This window comes from Myxocyprinus asiaticus, chromosome 40 (genome assembly GCF_019703515.2).
Source record: "Myxocyprinus asiaticus isolate MX2 ecotype Aquarium Trade chromosome 40, UBuf_Myxa_2, whole genome shotgun sequence".
NCBI classification, from domain to species: Eukaryota; Metazoa; Chordata; class Actinopteri; order Cypriniformes; family Catostomidae; genus Myxocyprinus; species Myxocyprinus asiaticus.
The window spans coordinates 26,043,754-26,063,247 of record NC_059383.1 but is presented as its reverse complement, the minus strand read 5'-3'; the positions used below and the strand labels follow the sequence as shown (position 1 = coordinate 26,063,247).

The 19,494-nt window shown below is 37.7% G+C and overlaps 1 protein-coding gene across 5 annotated transcripts in view; it reads left to right on the top strand.

Annotated features, from left to right (window-relative positions):
- The window catches only part of LOC127431296 (poly [ADP-ribose] polymerase tankyrase-1), a 158,373-nt gene that overhangs the window by 91,585 nt on the left and 47,294 nt on the right, over positions 1 to 19,494 (top strand). For 3 of the 5 annotated variants that reach the window (XM_051681678.1, XM_051681680.1, XM_051681677.1), the window contains exons 6-9: positions 11,412 to 11,432; positions 14,212 to 14,306; positions 14,501 to 14,567; positions 18,639 to 18,825. In XM_051681678.1, coding sequence (XP_051537638.1) covers positions 11,412 to 11,432; positions 14,212 to 14,306; positions 14,501 to 14,567; positions 18,639 to 18,825 — 370 coding nt within the window. The remainder of the gene's footprint in view (positions 1 to 11,411; positions 11,433 to 14,211; positions 14,307 to 14,500; positions 14,568 to 18,638; positions 18,826 to 19,494) is intronic. The other 2 variants (XM_051681681.1, XM_051681679.1) reach the window with 1 other exon arrangement.

Here is a 19,494-nt window from a genome sequence, read left to right as displayed (position 1 = left end):
TATTTAGTTAATGAAAATGTTATTGTTTTATTGTTATTTTATTAACAATAATTACACTCATCCAACAAAGGATTAGACAAGTTTTTTATATCTTTCGATTAGGAAAATCTGTTAATTTGCACATCATAAGTACAGAGTAGTTAGGGAGTTTGCACAGCTTTTTAATAGACAAGCCTCAAACCTAATTGTCATATGCTATGTTTGGTTATTTTTTCCACATTAAGTGTAAGTGCATAAATCTACAGGCTTGTACAACTTTCAACATCTTTCCGAATGAGAGGTGACGATGGTGGAGCATGCAACCCTTTCCACTGGTACAAATCTCTTCTCTGCCTCTACCACACAGATCGAGATCTTTCCCAGCATCCTGCAAATTACCTCTCATTAATTTTTTCATGTAATGCTGTTCTAGATTTGATGTTGACCAATTTTGGGAGCATCTAGCTGTAGCAACACAGATATATTGAAAGCTCATCTCAGGTCCCTTGAAATGAAATTAGGGCTTCCTGTTTCTTATTTGAAAGGGCCATCATATAATGTGTAGTGATTTCTTTTATACTGCTAAATATATGCAGCACAGTCTCCTTGCAGTACTACACTGAATCAGGATCTAAAGCTTATTCTTATGTCAGTGAGAGTAAGTCTAACTATTCAGATATTCAGAGGTTGTGTTGTCTGTTCATAGTAATCCTTTTTGAAAGTGACCTGTGCTTCTCACAGGTTAAATGCTATATTGTCTTTTTGCTTTAACATTTTAGCTTGTAGTTGCATTATTTTTATTAATTTATTGAATGTAATATAAACCATATAAAATTGGAAGACTTATTTTGAAAGCTATATTGTGAATATTTTTACTACTCTGCAGTACTTTTGTCGGATTTCCTCAGAGTACTCTATTTTCAGTTTTTTCTATAATGTCTTGTTGTGTAGGAGGCAAAGGTCTTATCAGTTCTATGCTTCAGTTTATTGCTCAGATTAAATAGGTCTCTCAAGACAGCAATCTTCAAATATGTGGTTGTAAGATTTACTACCACAGTACACTGTTATCTCTTTGTTTCTCATTTATCTCATTTATTTAAATTAGGGCTGTAGACATATAATAATTCATTTTAATTAATTATAATCAATCTCATGTTGTTTGTTGTTTTTCATTAATGCAATTAACCTAAATTTTGAATTTGGTGAGATTTGCCTCTAAATAATGTGTTAAATTTAACGATGTTGGTTTTGATGGCATTAAATACAATGTATTTATCTCAAAAGTCAACACCTTTATATTGGCAGCCCCATTTTAAAGCCCTAATAGTAACTACAAAAATAAGAACTGTCATCACCTAATACCCTTATATCATTTGAAAACCATATTTCTTTCATATAATATCTAGACTGTCACACATTTTCAAACCTTTCTGATATTTCTTTTGACATTTGTCCCACTCCCTCAGAAACGTACATCATGTAAACAGCATTTTTTTCTCTTTTGTCATATTTTCTGGATGGCTGTGTTGTCTCAGCATTTCATGACAGCTGTGGACCCTGGAGAAGCTCCTGCTCACCGAAGCTTTAGTGTGTTAAATGTACCCCCTTGAACTGCTTTGTATTCAGGTTTGGCCTCTGCCTGCCTCTCTCTTGCCTGCATTTGAGGAGCGGGCACGTGGTTGTTGTGCTTGTATTGCAATTTACCACAACCTGTGAGGATCCAGTGCCCCACAGAGCAGTGATGATCTGGAAGATGAACAGTGGCTGTCCTCCGAATCAAAGCCTTGAATAAGGAAACAATGACCACCAGTCTTACCTAAGGCTTCAGAGACTGAAAGGAATAGTTTTCCCAAAAATGAAAATGTTGTCATTATATGCTCACCCTTATGTCATTTGCCCTTATGTTTTTATTTTTTTTACTTAGGAACAGAAAATTAAAAAAAAAAAAGGATCGTTACACAGCTCTTTCTATTCACTGACAGTTCATAGAGACCAAGGGCTGTTAAGCTCCTAAAAGATGGATAAAAAAAACCATTATAAAAATGACCATAAATGTAGTCCATATGAATTGTGTTTTGTATTCCATGCGAGTAGCAGTACATTTTTAACTGATAATCTTGCCCAGAATTAAAAGATGGTGGTTCTCATTTGTTTGTTTTGTTGTTGTTTTTTGGAATTGAAAGAGCTGCGTAACAGATTTTCAAAAAGAGTGTGATATATATATATATATTTTTTTTTTTTTTTTTTTTTTTTTAATACATAATTTTGTTTCACTGGAAAACTAATAGCATAAAGGTTCGGAAAAACACGAGGGGTGAGTAAAAATTGACGGTTTAGATTTTTAGGTGAACGATTCCTTGAAGGTTGATTTTTTTTTTTTTTTCAGATGCTAAACAAATTAAGGGTACACTCAGACAAATAAATGAAGATTTTCAGTTTTAAAATCGGCAAGATTTAAGTCCCTTACTGGAAATAATAATAATAGTGCTTTCGCTTGTCCTGGTTGCTGGAAACACATGTCATGAGACCGAGCAAAGCAGGTGCTGCTGTTGTGTGGGTGTATGTGGGATGTCAGCAATAGCTGATGGGTAAATAGATGTGATTAAACACTGGCCTATTGAAACCGGGTGTCTGCGAGTTCTGCTGATTTGTCCATCGCATCTCCGAGACTTTTCTCATTAGCCCTAAACCTCTCAGTGACACAAACATGTCTCTCACACTGCGTTGCTCTGCCTGGAACTGCTTCCCTATAAAGATCAACCACCAAGGTTTGACCAGGAATGCTGATAAGGAGGTCCGTTCCCCATGGTACAGCTTCTGTCCTCCACCGAAGGTGTCATTTACATCTATTAGAAGTTACATCAGGCAAAGAGGGACCTTAACGAAGGCATTATGGGATGTCCCCACAATGCGATTGGCAGTGGGTCAGGGGTGTTGTTCCTCCATGTTGTTCCATGTTCCTCGATTTTGATGGTCCTGGACAACACTTTAGTCAAAGAAAAAAGTTTTAAACCCATCCCCTTATCCTAACCTACTCCTAACTTACACCTAATCACCCCTAACCCTAAACCCTTTCCCTTTCCCTATCCCAGAAATCTGATTGGTTGATAGGAACGTGGATCCAAGACCAATTATAATGTTAACCCATGAATACATGTTGCGTCTTCAGAGTACACATTTTGTGTTTCCATGCATTCCCTAGCAATCGAATCTGAGACATTCGTGTGGATAACGTTATGCTCAGTGACAGTATTAGATGAGAAGGATCACTGATATACTTATGAATGGAAGAAAGGTTACCCCACATGACTCTACCCAACCTAGCAACTGGGCCAATTAGTTTCTTAGGAAGCCTGGCTGGATTCACTCAGCACACCCTGTATTCAAACTCACGACTCCAGGGATACAGTTAAAAGAGCCAGTTATGTCAGTTCTGAGAATGCGTATATGCATTAGCTGGACCAGCCTGAAAAATAGCTTGTTTTGTGTGGTCTGAGCGAAAGCAGTACAATTTATGATACCATTTTAGAGTTTCGGTCATTCTCCATTAAAGTAGATAGGAGCTGTACTTGTATCCTGCTTGTATTCATAAGAAATAGCTGCCCTAAAGCGTTACGAACATGGCCGCCAATTTACCTAACTAGCCTTAAAGGGACTTTGCTGTGCACTACCAGTTGAGCTAAAGGAACGTATATCCAACCTACTGCATTGGATGTATTTAAGCAGTATCATTTCAGTATGTTTGCTTGAGTCTGAACTCAAATTAGATTGTCCTGCCTTTTTCTTTGCTTTCACATTGTCACATTGTTCCGGATCACGATACATTCGCAAAATGCTTTGGAGATCAGCGGGAATACCCCAGGAAGCGGTTGAATGATGCCAAATATAGCAGTTGGCAGTTCACTTACCAGATTATGTTCACATCAACCACAAACCACAAATTGTGTTTCACATGAATTGAATTCTAGATCCCCCTTTTCAAACTGACTCGTGTTCTTGGCACACTCAAATTCTGAAGACTGCTTTCACACTAATCAAACAAGCCAGGCCTAATGGTCGGATAAGCCTGGATCCACATCAACCTGTTAACCACTGCAATTCGCATAAACCGAACTCCAGACCCTACATTTCAAATGGACTAAAATCCCTGGCATAAGCTCAAATTCTATTGATGCCTTTCACACTAATCATGCTGAGGTGTACAGTCAGTTGATCTTGAGTCCACGCCTAACCTCTAGTATAAAAGCACTTTAGTCTGAAAAAATGACCCTGATTAGCCCATTACCTTTTTATGTGTTTTAATTGTGTTGATCAGATACCACATGTTCTCCACTGACCTCAGAAATCTATGTAAAATCAAAGCCGAGATGAATAACATAATCTCTCTTGGTTTCCTGTGGTAGAGCGTAATTTATCGGTGCCATGCTGGTTTTAGAGGATGCCTCAGAACACAGACTGAAAGCCATGCTTTGCGTGCCTGTGTAAGATTGCCGGAGAGAGTTTAAGTGTACTCCAGAGTGTGTGAATTTGCCACGGTCCAGGCCTGAAAATGATGAAGCTCTGAAGTGCAGGACGTTAATAACACAGCACACTGAAGCGCATTATCTAGATGCCTTCTACAGGAGCTCTGGGAAAAACAATCGCTTACCGAATGCCTACTGCAGATCCTATTATTCATGTCAAAATTGTGCCACGGTGAACAATTGACCGTTTCATTTTCTTTCTCCCCCATTCTTTCTTTTTTTCTTGCTTGCTTTTTTCTCAGATTAAGTTTGAGATAGGCTCTATTATGTGTTAGGTATACGATGTAGTCAGTTCCACAACCTGCCGGAACCTTTAATGTGACACAGCCAAGCTTGTATAATTTTTTTATTTTGCTCTCAATGATGCATTCATAGCCAGTATCATCTGATCGTCTTTGAAATGCCCAACATCACCCTTTATATTCCACTTTCATTTAGAGGAATTGCTCACAGGCATTATACAACAATTAGTTCCGGTTCTGTAATTTGATTGGACAAGCGGCGTTCCAAGAGTGCTGATATTTCATAAAAATGCACTGGGATGCTTCATTGGTTGTATAACTCCTTTTTTATTTTTTATTTTTTTATTTTTTTATAACTAAATATCTTCTGGCTTTTTGGTGTCTCTTAGCTAAACCTCATAATAAATACCTTCATCAATGGTATTAGCCAAGACACATTCTCATCTATATCAGTACATAGTTCTCTATTGATCCATTGAGTGCGTCATAATTGTTCTGGGCAAGATTGTGAAATGGAGCTGTTTTTTGGTGTGATAACATTTGCTTTAACATATTTAACATATTACTTCGGTTTCGAGAGCACAGTCTACTTAAGAAATCACAGAGATAGGAAGATTCACAACACACCGAATAACATTTACTAGTATGTTGGCATGGAAATAAGGCTCAAGCAATTATATAGTGTATGCACAAACATCCTGACAGTGTTGCCGTTACCTTTCAGTTAAACTTGTCATCACCTGAAGCGCTGCGGTTATTTTTTCTTTAGGCTGTAAAATGAACGAGACACAATGTGCTTTGCCATCTTTGATAAGGTATCAAGTTGAGGCAGCTTCGTTATGCAGGCTGAGATAAAACAAACACTGTGCAATCTGTGCAGTGGTTGCTGTAGAGAATGTTAATTCAGTCACTTTTTTGGCTTAATTTCCATATTTCTAGAGATTAAGAAATATTTGGTGTCTGTTTGAGTGGAAGGAACAGTGCTACTCCGTATGTGTTTTCTCGTCTGCCTTTATCTCTTTCTCTCTCTGTCATACTCTTGTGCACACAGAGTTATTGCACTTAATTATCACACATGACTATTTGTCTCTGCTATCCAGCAATGGACTCCAGGGAATGCTTGAGCCCTTGACAACACGATTTGAAATAGCATCCCGCCGGACATGCTGGTCGTTAACGCTTTCTGTACTCCATTGGGACCACCTTTAATGGGGGGGGGCAATGTTGTGATAGGATGGAGAAACCATGAAATCCATGAAATCACTTGACAAGTGCAGTTTTCTTTCTTGTGTTGACATATTCTGTTGAAAGAGGTAGTTGTGGCGGTTCACATCAAAGGACTTGTCCCTTTATTTTTTACATTGCCAACAGCTGTTAGTTTACGTCACAGCTATGAACATGATTTGCTACTTGTTATTGTTAAACAGATGTAGGTGGTAATGGGGGAGGGACATTCTCATTCTAGAGAGCATTTGATTGGACAAAATGAGTTGGTGCAGTATGAGTCATCAATATTATCAGTCTGTTTTCCCGGAAGAGAAAGATTGTAAATATTAAATGTGAATTTCTGCTAAATGCAGGGATGCATCTATACAAAATATATGTGCCGATACCGAAAGTCGACATTTGCCGATACCGATAGTTTTAAGTTAATTTTAAGTTTTGCTTTTTTTATTCTGCTTTGTTTCAAATCACTGAAAATTAATTACAGAACTGTGAAAGAAATGTAAATAACTTTATTCTCTGTCTCTGTGTCTTCCATGTTTCAGAATAACTGATCTGTTATAACATAAACACTGAAACAAAACACAGGTTAACTCACATATACTGAATTCTGAATAGCCTCTTGTTAAACTCACAATAGATTAGTACGTTTTTTTTTTTTTTTTTTTTATGGTCTTACCTCACATTAACTAAATTCTGTATGATAAAGTCTCTCCGCTTTAGCTTTTACAAACTCGTCATATTCCTTGCTATGTTGAGCTTTAAGGTGAGTGATCAAAAAGTTTTAACTCTAGTTTCAGCTCATGAAATTATAGCAGTGCTAAACTTACAAACATAAATCTGCTGTCATTGTCACCCAATTCAAACTAGTTATTCCACACGAGATATTTTTTTTCTCACAGCACGTGTTGTAGGCTAATTGTCCGACACATATCAGATGTCTCTGATACCTTTGTTTGGCTGATACATTGGTGCATCTCTATCTAAAAGATTTTTTTTAAATGTTTAGGATCTTTCAAAACTAACAGACATGGATTTAAACACAATTCTCATTTTGATTTCATGGAGTCTTTAAAGATAGTGCAGATTTTAAAGATTTGATTTGATTTGTAAGAAGCCCTTTAGGAGATAGTGGGAGCACCAAACTATATTTTCCGCATTTTGCAGTGCGACGTCAGAAGGCCTGGTAGAGTGGTAATTTCTTATTGATCCACTCAGTGTATAATGGCATTAGTGTGCCTGGTAGGCCCTTCTTGTTGTTTTGCCAGCTAGTATGACTCCTCGCTCTGGACTGGGTGTTTACTTTAAGGTAGCATGGGGACGGAAGAGACCGTCAACCCTCTACACTCTTGGGTGTAAATCTGCACTAATGGAAGTGCACTAAAGGGTTACCTAGCCAAGCAACACACTGTTTTTAAAGGCTCCATCCGCAGATTTCACGCTAGTTATAGCATGTACTGCAGTCATGGCAACAGCTGTTGAGAAGCACTCACCGTTGACATGGTTACAGGTCACAATTCCTTCATGGCAAGGCAAGGGGGAAGAAATGCAGACAAAGGGATATTTCTATCCTGAAGACAAACATAATACACAGAACATTTTCAGTGCTTATTAGCTTTCTCTCCATCCACTTTTGTTGAATGTCTTTCTGTTTTTGAAATTCAGTGTTATTTTATTTTTTTTTATGACAGTGGAGCCGTGAGTCACTGTTACGCATTAGAAAGAAGTTGGGGTTTAGGTGTCTGGTTTGGGCATTGTCTGGGTTTGTAAGCAGTCTATCTAATGTTTATAAAGTCAGGACCAGCAGCAGATTTAAACTGTGAGAAGCACAAAACCATTTCAGTCTTTTTAATCGTTTGCAGAGATTTTCCTTTTGTTTGCTTGTATTTACTCAAAAGTTCTTGCTGTTCCTCTCTATATCTAAAACTTTACCCACTTAAATATTTGAACCAAAAATGAAGATTGTCATGATTTACTCACCCTCATATGTTTCAAAACTGTATGAATTTCTTCTGTGGAACACAAAAGTATTTACATTTAGTTCAAGCTTTTTTTTCCTCATACAATGAAAGGTGTAATATGGCTTCGGAAGACTTGGAATATAGCGCATAAGTCACATGGACTACTTATGTTGTTTTACGGGGCTAAACAGACCTTGGTCCCTGTCAATTGCATTGTATGAAAGAGAAAAGCTCAGACATTCTGCAAAGGAGAGGCCTTTGGTGTTCCACGGAAGAAGTCATACAGGTTTGGAATGATATTCTATTAAATAAATGTTTAAAACCAGTTAAGCTTTTTCAAAAGCTTTTGTGGCATAATATTGATAACCAAAATAAAAATTTGACTTGCCTCTTGTTTATGAAAAGATAGCAGTTACAGTAAGGCACTTACAATGCAAGTGAATGCGGCCAGTCCATAAACGTTAAAATACACAGTTTCAAAAGCATAGCCACAAGAAGTAAACATAATATATTGTATGCTAACATGGTTTTAGTGTGATAGTCACTTACCTTGTCAGGATTACAGGGTTTTGTTCTCATGACAATGAGGTTATAATACTGTTAGTACCTTACAGTGATTTTTTTTTTTTAATTTTTATTATTATTATATATATATATTTTTTTTTTAAATAAAGTAACAAGGAGAAGTTGTCTCTTTGTGGAAATGTGCAAAGCGCCTGTAAATGCTGTTAATTGAGCTAGCATGTATTGAACCTAGAACATTCCTTTAAAAAATTATTTTACCAAATATTTGTTCTGTGCCTTTTTTATTTTTTATTTTTTTTTATTTTTTACTTGTTAGAGTGTTGCATCATCATTAAAGATGACATCTCTATTAAAATATCTTGCAAGTCTCCCATTTTGAGTGCTGTTTGTGTGGCACGCAGAGATGCAGCCTATGTAAAGCATCCAAAATTAGTCACTTATGATATGCCAATATGGTTAGGATGCTGCCTTGGGAGGCAGCTCCCTATGTAGACTGTAGCCAGCAATGTACTGTAGCTTACTAGGTTTTGGAACAATGCTTTAGTTTCAGGATTTAAGCTCTGTTCCTCTGAAACAAAGAAAAGATTGTAGCATTCTTCTGTTTTAAACATTTCAAACCCTACATCTTTAGGCAACACATTCATCTTGTCTGATTCAGTAGGAACAGCTCTTGAGTGAGACAGTGATGCTGCTGTGGTGTATCTGGCTGTATCCATCAAAATATTTATGGAGGATTTGTGAGAGATTAAATAGCGTACAGTTAAGCTTCAATTTGAATTTTCTTTTTACATTTGATTTTGCAGAGAGCACACTAGGATGTGTGTGTCTTCTGCAGGACGTATGTTTCCTGTTAGCCCTGCCTGCTTTCTGTATGGTGGACAGATTGGCAGGAGGGGCCAAAGTGATTGAGCGTAGCCATGGCTACTATATGACTGTGTCGCCATGGTGATCCAGCCTCATCATTCATTGCATATGCGAGATTCCGTTTGCGCTCACAGCCAGATATTGTCAAATAAACATTGCCAACCAGGTAAATTAACTAGGTGAACCCCAAGGGTAAATCTTAGGCCCTTTTATTTTGACTGTTATTGTGATTTGAAGTAAGTGCTTTCTAGGTAGTAGAAACAATGAACAGACAAGTCAGAACATCAGTATGATAAATTAATATTCATTCCAGTCTTCATCATGAGCCCAGTATCTGATTACACAAGTGTCATATGTCGGAATTACCTTGATAGTATATATGTGGGGCAAAATGAGATTGCAAATATAATCTGTTTTATAGCACGAACTTGAGTTTTGTTTAAATTAGTTGAGCAAGTAATCCCCATTTAAAGCAAACTTGAGTATAGAGCAAAACTGCATGAGCGTTCCTGTTTTTACATTGTTTTTGTTATTTAAAATAGGTCAAATTTAAATTTAAGACATGTGGCAAATGCTTTTATCCATTGCAGCCTTACAAAGTGTTTTTGCACGTGTTTCCATGGTCAACAGATGGCAAGCAAGAACATTCTAAATGTTCATCTGCAAGGGATTGAAGCACTAGCTAGCAAGTACACATTATAACAAATCAAGCCCAAAAAAAATCTTTCTATTTACCTTTACATGTTTTTACTGTTTTATTACATGATATGCCGATCATTAGTTAATAAAATGAATTGTAATGAATCACATATATCAAAATTTTTAGAGAAAAGCCCCCAAATTAAAATAATTAAATAATAATTAAATAATCATAAATTGTTATATAAACATATAATAAATATAGTAATTCATATAACATAATTAATTAATTAAAATACATTACATATTGTGCCAGACGAGTAAAGCATTGATTAGGCAATAAAAAAATTGGCTTTAGAAGGATCGATAATGTTTGTTTCTGTATAATTTTAACATAAACCTGTCTGTGGCCTATAGTTCACAGTGATCCATTTTGCAATTGAATTAGACTTATATAGAGACTTATACTTTTTATAAGGGCTTTTTTAAGGATGCGTCTATTAGGGATGTGCGAGACTAGTCAACTAGTTGACTAAACGGTTCTTATGCTGCTAGTCGACACTGTAATTACTAGTCTGTTAATATTATTGCCTATTAAACTGTTTAAAATTTTTACACATGCACGTTTGGCTTTATATTTTTACAGAGGCTGCTCTTAATTACTGTCATATTAATGTTGCACACACATTTTAAATATAATTAATAATACAAATATTATTTAAAAAAGAGGATTTGTGGTGCAGATACAAAGTTTCATTTCACCTCAGGCTGCATGTGCTTCTTCCCTCTCTCACATTCACGGCGTGCACAGGAAAACAAACTCACGCTAGTTACTCAGCAAAAAGTATTACAAATATTACTCGGCAAAGTAGCTGTGAAATTACTGTTTGAGCCATGATTTAGTATCGTCTGCCCTGTTCCAATGAATTTAGCCTTTGTTCAATCTGATACCTGTAAGGAAAGGCTTATTTTGTAAATTTCGGACAATCTAAGCACACTTCAGCAGACCACAGTGTTCTGCCACAGGATGAATCACAGAAGCCGGCAGCACCTGTGCGGCCTCTCAGTCACATCCGCCTGAAATTAGTTTTGGTTGAGTGCCACTGAATCGGCACCAACTCTTCTATCAAGACAGCCCAAACTCCCCAGAGAGTAAAAAGAATGATAGACTGTAGGCTCACTCAGTTCACATTTTCTTGCAGTGTTGAAAAGTCATTGCAGTCGCCGTCACCATGCGGTGCTGCCATTCTCTGTCTGCAGGCGCTTTGCACATTTGAGTTTAATGACAAAGAGCCATATGTCCAATAAGTTATTTTACAAAAGACAAGAAATCATAACAGGATGTGCCAGAATAATGTATTGCTATCATTTTCTCATTATTTGTGTTTTTTTTGTTTTTGTTTGTATGTTTGTTTTTGTTTTGTTTTTGTCATTCTGGCGACATTATCTATCAGTTGACATCTCAAAAAATGCTGGTAAGTTGTTTTTCGCTAAAAGTCTGAGCTTGCTTGCACTCATTTTGATTTAATTGTTGTTTTTCTTTTCTTTATTTTACATTATATTCATCGGTTTGCTAATTCTAAAACCTTTCACATTGTGGATTTGATTTGGTCATTCTTCATTTACACACTGCAGCTATGGGAATGCAATAGATCGGGGTGAAGGTTTGGGGTTAAATCCTGGTGTGGACCCTCTGTTCTAAAGAGGAGAATATCACCCGCTTGTTAAGTGAACTCTAATTTACCTCCACAAGAACTTTTATTTGGTTGGTTTCTTGTCTTTTACATCTTCCAAAGTCTTGTGCATGTCTACAAAAGCTTGTCACTGCATATTGTCTATCATTATTTTGTAATAGAAGGACGCGTAGAAGGACGCAACTCGAAACTTTCCCATTTCTTTTGGATAGATTTTTCATTGTGTTTTCAGCTGTATGGGGAATGATCCATGTTCATAGCAGGAGACAGTGCAAGAAAACATGGAGTTTGCGCATTGTGCTTTGCTCACATCGATACACTGTGATTGATTGTTTACTGATGTTTACCTTTTTGCATTTCAGTAGAGACTTCTTTGAAGGTGTGATTTGTTTGTGCCTTCTGATTCTCATTTCATTTTGATTGTATTTGATTGACTTAGCATCTTTTGTTTTTGTGTGTTGTTCTTGAATGCATGAATGCTTGACATTTGAAAGTTAAAGGTATATCCCCCCCCCCCCCCCCCCCAAAAAAAACAAAACAAACAACAACAACAACAACAAAAATCCGTCATGATTTACTCATCCCATGACTCTTTTTGTTCTTATATGGAACACAACAGGATATGTTAGGCTGAATGAAAGCCTCAGTTACCATTCATTTGGAAAATGGAAAAAAGATATAATGCAAGTGAATGATGTCTGAGACTGACCTTCTGCCTAACATCTCAAGTGTAAGTCATATGGGATTGGAGAAACATGAAGGTGATTAAACAATGAAATCATTTTCATTTTTAGGTGAATGAATGAATGAATGTTATATTTATATACCACTTTTTCTCAAAGCATTTTACACAGTGAACAGGGGACTCTCCTCACCCACCACCAGTGTGCAGCATCCACCTGGATGATGCGACTGCAGCTATAGTGCGCCAGTACGCTCACCACAGACCAGCTGTTAGTGGAGAGGAGAGAGTAGAGTTATATAGCCAATTCAGGGATGGGGATTGTTGGATAAGGGCCAATGGGGGGGAATTTGGCCAGGACACCGGGGTTACACCCCTAATCTTTACGAGAAGTGCCCTGGGATTTTTTTTACATTTTTGTTTTTGTTGATTTTTTTTCCCCTTTTTCTCCCAATTTGGAATGCCCAATTCCCAATGTGCTTTTAAGTCCTCGTGGTCGTGTAGTGATTTGCCTCAGTCCGGGTGGCGGAGGACGAATCCCAGTTGCCTCCGCGTCTGAGATCGTCAACCCACGCATCTTATCACGTGGCTTGTTGAGCGCGTTGCCACAGAGACATAACACGTGTGGAGGCTTCATGCCATCCACCGCGGCAACCACGCTTAACTCACCACGTGCCCCACCGAGAACGAACCACATTATAGCGATCACGAGGAGGTTACCCCATATGACTCTACCCTCCCTAGCAACCGGGCCAATTTGGTTGCTTAGGAGACCTGGCTGGAGTCACTCAGCACGCCCTGGGATTCGAACTAGCGAACTCCAGGGGTGGTAGCCAGCGTTTTTACCACTGAGCTACCCAGGCCCCGTGCCCTGGGATTTTTAATGACCACAGAGAGTCAGGACCTCGGTTTAACGTCTCATCCAAAGGACAGTGCCTTTTTACAGTATAGTGCTCCCGTCACTACACTGGGGTGTTAGGACTCACACAGACTGCAGGGTGAGCACTCCCTGCTGGCCTCACTAACACCTCTTCCAGCAGCATCCTTAGTTTTCCCCAGGAGGTCTCCCATCCAGGTACTGACCAGGCTCAACCCTGCTTAGCTTCAGTGGGTTACCAGTCTAGAGCTACAGGGTGAGATGGCTGCTGGTTATATAAATAACCATATAAATATAAATGAACTGTACCTTGAAGTAACGTTCTCATTTGACGTTTGAGCAAGTGTTTATTATTGTTTCCAGCCATCAGTATGTCTTTTAATTTTAATAATTTTCTTTCATTGTTGTCGGCTTGACACAAATATCAGCCACTGTCTTTAGCGCTTGTAACAAATACAGATCATAAAGATGTCATCGTCAACATATGGGTGATGTGAATTTTTGGAATGATTGCTCTGTGTTATGGGAGCTGTTGTTATACCCACCTGTGTCCTCCTTAACACAAATATATAGTGTTGAGTACCATATCCTTATCACGTAAGCCTGTATTTTGATACTTGGAGTCCAAATGTCTCAGTGGGATAGACCTACAGTGTTGGATTGTCAGACGGTTCAACAAACTGCAGAGCTGCAATGAAGTGTGACTTCCTCACGGCAATGTTCAGTCATGAGTCCAGCTCTTCCTGGAGGAGAGGAACATGGGTTTGGGTTTATTTTCCTCACATGTTCGACAAACCAAGACCTCCTTTGGTCCCAAGGCAGCCTGATATCAGAAAAGATGGAAAAAAGTTATGCTAATACTTTGTAAGATGTGAAAAGGAGAGAAAGCAGCTTCTTGATACTGTTTCACAGAGAGATGTTGTGATATCTTGCAGGATCTGTGTACGTTTTTTTTTTGTTTTTTTTGGTCATAATTGTCATTGCTCTGTTTTCTCTTGTAGTCCACTCCATTACATCTGGCAGCTGGATACAACAGAGTCCGAATAGTTCAGCTGCTTCTCCAACATGGAGCTGATGTTCACGCTAAAGATAAAGGGTAGGTCTGCTTGTGTTTTTCTCTTTCTTACCTAAAATATGTACAGATAAAGACGGAACTGTTTCAGAATTTCCTTAATGCTGGCCGCATTCATTAGTTTGGTCTGCTTTTGGCCAGATATTAGTTGTCAGAAGAGCACATTTTGCATATAAATAAAGTAACAATATTTGTGATTTTTCTCTTTTAATCCCTAGTGGTCTTGTTCCTCTACACAATGCCTGCTCATATGGACACTATGAGGTTACAGAACTGCTGCTAAAGGTTAGAACAGAAACCTCTGTTTGTGTGTTTGTATATTGGTGTTACCTACATACACTCCAAAATACGTCTTTTTCCCCCCATTAAAAATATCTAAACCTCCTTAAAATAAAATTAAAAATAAAATTTTTATGAAGCAAAAAAACTATTGTCAGAGAAACCGGACCAAATTTGTGAGGTTTATGCTTAAAAGAAAAAAAAAAAAAAAACTCATTGCCACTGGGGCGAGAAAAATAAATGTAATTTTTATATATACACTGGCAGCCAAAAGTTAGGAATAATGTACAGATTTTGCTTTTTCGGAAGGAAATTGGTACTTTAATTCACCAAAGTGGCATTCGGCTGATCACAAAGTATAGTCAGGACATTACTGATGTAAAAAAAAAACGCACCATCACTATTTGAAAAAAGTTATTTGTGGTCAAATATTTTTCTTAATATTAGGTCAAATATGGCAAAAAAGTAACAGCTTTCTCTAGAAACTCATCAGTCAATCATTGTTTTGAGGAATGAAGGCTATACAATGCTTGAAATTGTCAAAAAACTGAAGATTTCGTACAAAGGTTTACATTACAGTCTTCAAAGACAAAGGCCAACTGGCGCTAACAAGGACAGAAAGAGATGTGGAAGACCAGATGTACAACTAAACAAGAGGATAAGTACATCAGAGTCTCTAGTTTGAGAAATAGACGACTCGCATGTCCTCAGCTGACAGCTTCATTGAATTCTACCCACTCAACACCAGTTTCATGTACAACAGTAAAGAGAAGACTCAGGGGTGCAGGCCTTATGGGAAGAATTGCAAAGAAAAAGCCACTTTTCACAGAAAAACAAAAAGAAAAGGTTAGAGTGGGCAAAGAAACACAGACATTGGACAACAGATAATTGGAAAAGAGTGTTATGGATCTTAACCCCATTGAGCTTTTGTGGGATCAGCTAGACTGTAAGGTGTGTGAGAAGTGACCGACAAGCGCTACAGGAAGCACCTCAACATTTTCCTTGGTGAAGTTTTGCTTTCTTCCACACCCCAAGAAGGTTGCTGTTGTACCGTATTTAAAAAATTGATGAATGGTGCTGCCAACTTTGTCTATTGGAAATTGAAGTGCCTTGGAAATGTACTTTTAGCCATGACCTTTCTTGTGTAATGAAATAATTTTTTGCATAGAAATACATTTTTGCTTACAACGCTAAACTTAAATTTTAAAACTTAAATAAGTGCCATTGCAGATTGATGACTTAATTTTGTTTTAAAATAATTACTTGTATAGCCTTACATATTTAAGAAACAGCTACATGCAATAGGGGATGAATAATTATGACATGGTTGTATTTTTAAAAAGTCCTGCTATTTACAAATATTAGGTTATTTATTCACACTATGACTTTGAATGTGTCACTCAACTGATATAGATGTAAAGTTTAAAAATTCTGGGTCATCAGAAAAGCTTTCCTTTGTAAATCCTTACTGTCTTGGGGGGGTTGAATAATTTCGATTGCATCTGTGTGTGTTTGTATATATATATATATATATATATACATACATACATACATTTGTGCTCAAACGTTTGCATACCCTGGCAGAAATTGCGAAATTTTGGCATTGATTTTGAAAATATGACTGATCATGCAGAAAAAAAACTGTCTTTTATTTAAGGATAGTGATCATATGAAGCCATTTATTATCACATAGTTGTTTGGCTCCTTTATAAATCATAATGATAACAGAATGGCCCTGATCAAAAGTTTACATACCCTTGAATGTTTGGCCTTGTTACAGATACACAGGGTGACACACACAGGTTTAAATGGCAATTAAAGGTTAATTTCCCACACCTGTGGCTTTTTAAATTGCAATTAGTGTCTGTGTATAAATAGTCAATGAGTTTGTTAGCTCTCATGTGGATGCACTGAGCAGGCTAGATACTGAGCCATGGGGAGCAGAAAAGAACTGTCAAAAGACCTGCATAACAAGGTAATGGAACTTTATAAAGATGGAAAAGGATATAAAAAGATATTCAAAGCCTTGAAAATGCCAGTCAGTACTGTTCAATCACTTAAGAAGTGGAAAATTCGGGGATCTCTTGATACCAAGCCAAGGTCAGGTAGACCAAGAAAGATTTCAGCCACAACTGCCAGAAGAATTGTTCGGGATACAAAGAAAAACCCACAGGTAACCTCAGGAGAAATACAGGCTGCTCTGGAAAAAGACGGTGTGGTTGTGGTTGTTTGACAACTATTACAAAAGACTGCACGCTGTCATTGATGCTAAAGGGGGCAATACACAGTATTAAGAACTAAGGGTATGCAGACCTTTGAACAGGGGTCATTTAATTTTTTTCTTTGTTGCCATGTTTTGTTTTATGATTGTGCCATTCTGTTATAACCTACAGTTGAATATGAATCCCATAAGAAATAAAAGAAATGTGTTTTGCCTGCTCACTCATGTTTTCTTTAAAAATGGTACATATATTACCAATTCTCCAAGGGTATGCAAACTTTTGAGCACAACTGATATATATATATATATATATATATATATTTATAGTCACTTTTAAGGCAAGTCAGTCCACTCTGTGGCCATCTTGGGAAGATCTCCCAAGCAGCTCTTTTCTATGGTTACAAGCGGCATAAAAGTACAGCTCCTATTTGCTTGAATGGGGAAAGACTGAAATCTCCAAAACGGTTGGTCAAAATTACTATAAAAGAACATATTTCAAACAAGCAGTAAAATCTGACAATAATGGTATCATAAATTGTGCTGCTTTAGCTCAGATCATGCAAAAAATAAATAAAAAATAAGAATAAAAAATCTTGAGTTTACTAAAATGTGACTTTTACCTGTAAGGTGGTACTTCCTTTTCTACACCTGCCATATTGTTGGTCTAATTTCTCGCATTCGTTTTAATACAAGTGCTCCATATCTGGTTTTTATAGTCTTTGGCTATGCTGATGGTGTGTTCTCCCGTGTTTGCTGGGTCAACAGAGCCCTGCAGAGCAGCCAACCTGTCTCCAGACTCAAAGTCTGGAGTTTGATACTCTGCAGAGTTGAACACAGCATGCTCTTGCCTTTAGGAGAGCTTATCACAATATCAGCAGCTCCCCAGATCTCCTTAAGCCCTATGAGTCAGTGCTGTGCAATGATCAAAAAGTCGATTAAGAATCCTTTTTATCATACACAGCTGTATTGTGAATGTGCTTCTGTGTTTCTATATTAGTGGAGTTGCTCAAGGCTGTTTATTTGGATCTTGTTGCCCAGGAGCTTTTATCTGGCTCATCTCACTTTCAGTTTGTGTGTTTTATATAGTCAGTTTGATCATTTTTGCAGAATAAAATGTATATATAGATTTTTTAGTTAGTAAAATTAGATGGTTTAAGTTATTATTAGTTGCTGCACAAGAAATGCAGTATGTTTATAGAATAGGTTTAGTGCACTATCTTTAACTTGACAAAGCGACCTAAAGTAGTTACCAAATTAAAATCTGACTTGCTAAACCACAGATCGTCATAATTTCATTCATGCCTGACTCTGAATAAACAGAGAACTGTTATTGTGTGTAATAATTAGAGGTCTAATTGAAGTTACACATTGAGTTTATTTTGGAAAAATGTTTATATTAAAAAAATAAATTAAAAAAAACATTAAAAAGACATTGTTACATTTAATGTTTTCTTTCAATATATCGATTGGAAGTCAGCTTACACACCTTAATTGTCAGTATCTACATAATCCATTATCGGTCATCCTCTAGTGTTAGTTAAAAGTTTATTTCCAGCTCGAGGTGTTTTAATCGCTTCATACTGTTTATCCTTGCCTCTGAGTGCAAGTTATTGTTCATCCCTCCTGGAGAACTGCCATTTTCTAAAAATGTCTTAGAAATGATTTTTCCTCAGTGCCATTAACACAGTTCCTGGTGCATAGCAGGCTCCCATAGATAGAAATCCATAATCGATTCTAAAACTGCTGTAGCTGCTCAAGTAGAACCGCACTATGTTCTCAAAATATCTGAAAATAAATCTGGGACCCTTCCTGCTATTTGATCCAGCTCCCATTTCACCCTGAATGTTTTTCTGTAGCATGGGGCATGCGTCAATGCCATGGACCTCTGGCAGTTCACCCCTTTGCACGAGGCCGCCTCCAAGAATCGCGTGGAAGTGTGTTCCTTACTTCTGAGTCACGGAGCCGACCCCACTCTGGTCAACTGCCATGGAAAGAGCGCAGTGGATATGGCCCCGACCCCAGAACTCAAAGAGAGGCTTACCTGTGAGTATACCTTTTTCTTGGCCTCGATAAGCACTTTTTCTACTTAAAGTTGGCAAGGTAGAGGTATCCTAAACATGAAAACAAAGGTTGCCATTCTTGAACTGGTGCAACAATCAACAAAAAAGTAGATCCCCAGGCGAATTAGCGGGGATAAATTACCATTTGTAGGCTGATATAACCTAATGGCACTTTTACACTGCACGTTACGGTTCGACTCGACTCTGCTCGCTTTACTTTTCTGAGCTTGCTTTTCCACTGCAGTTTAGTGCCGCCACAACGTGGGTGGGATTATAGGCTGATCGTCATAGTTGCGCCACCTCTACTGCCGTGACATCATCTTAAACGCGACACAAACATTACTGACCATAAACAATAACACGAACGCTAGTTGTTAGCTACTAACTCATTGTGCTGCATAAAGCAGTTGTTACATGGTGATTTTACACAAGTGTAACAGTTAAATTGGCCTGTTTGTTTTAGAAGCAAGCTTTCCAGTTGCTGGTCAACTAAATAAAGTGAAGCTTTCAAGCAGAATATAGAGTTAACATAACAAAACATACCATCCTCCATCGTGGACTCCAACAACGCCAGGGCGCACTCCCTCCCATTGCTCGCTGGTCTATTGCCATAGATAGCGTCCATTTGGTCAAACCTCTTCCACTTTCTTCT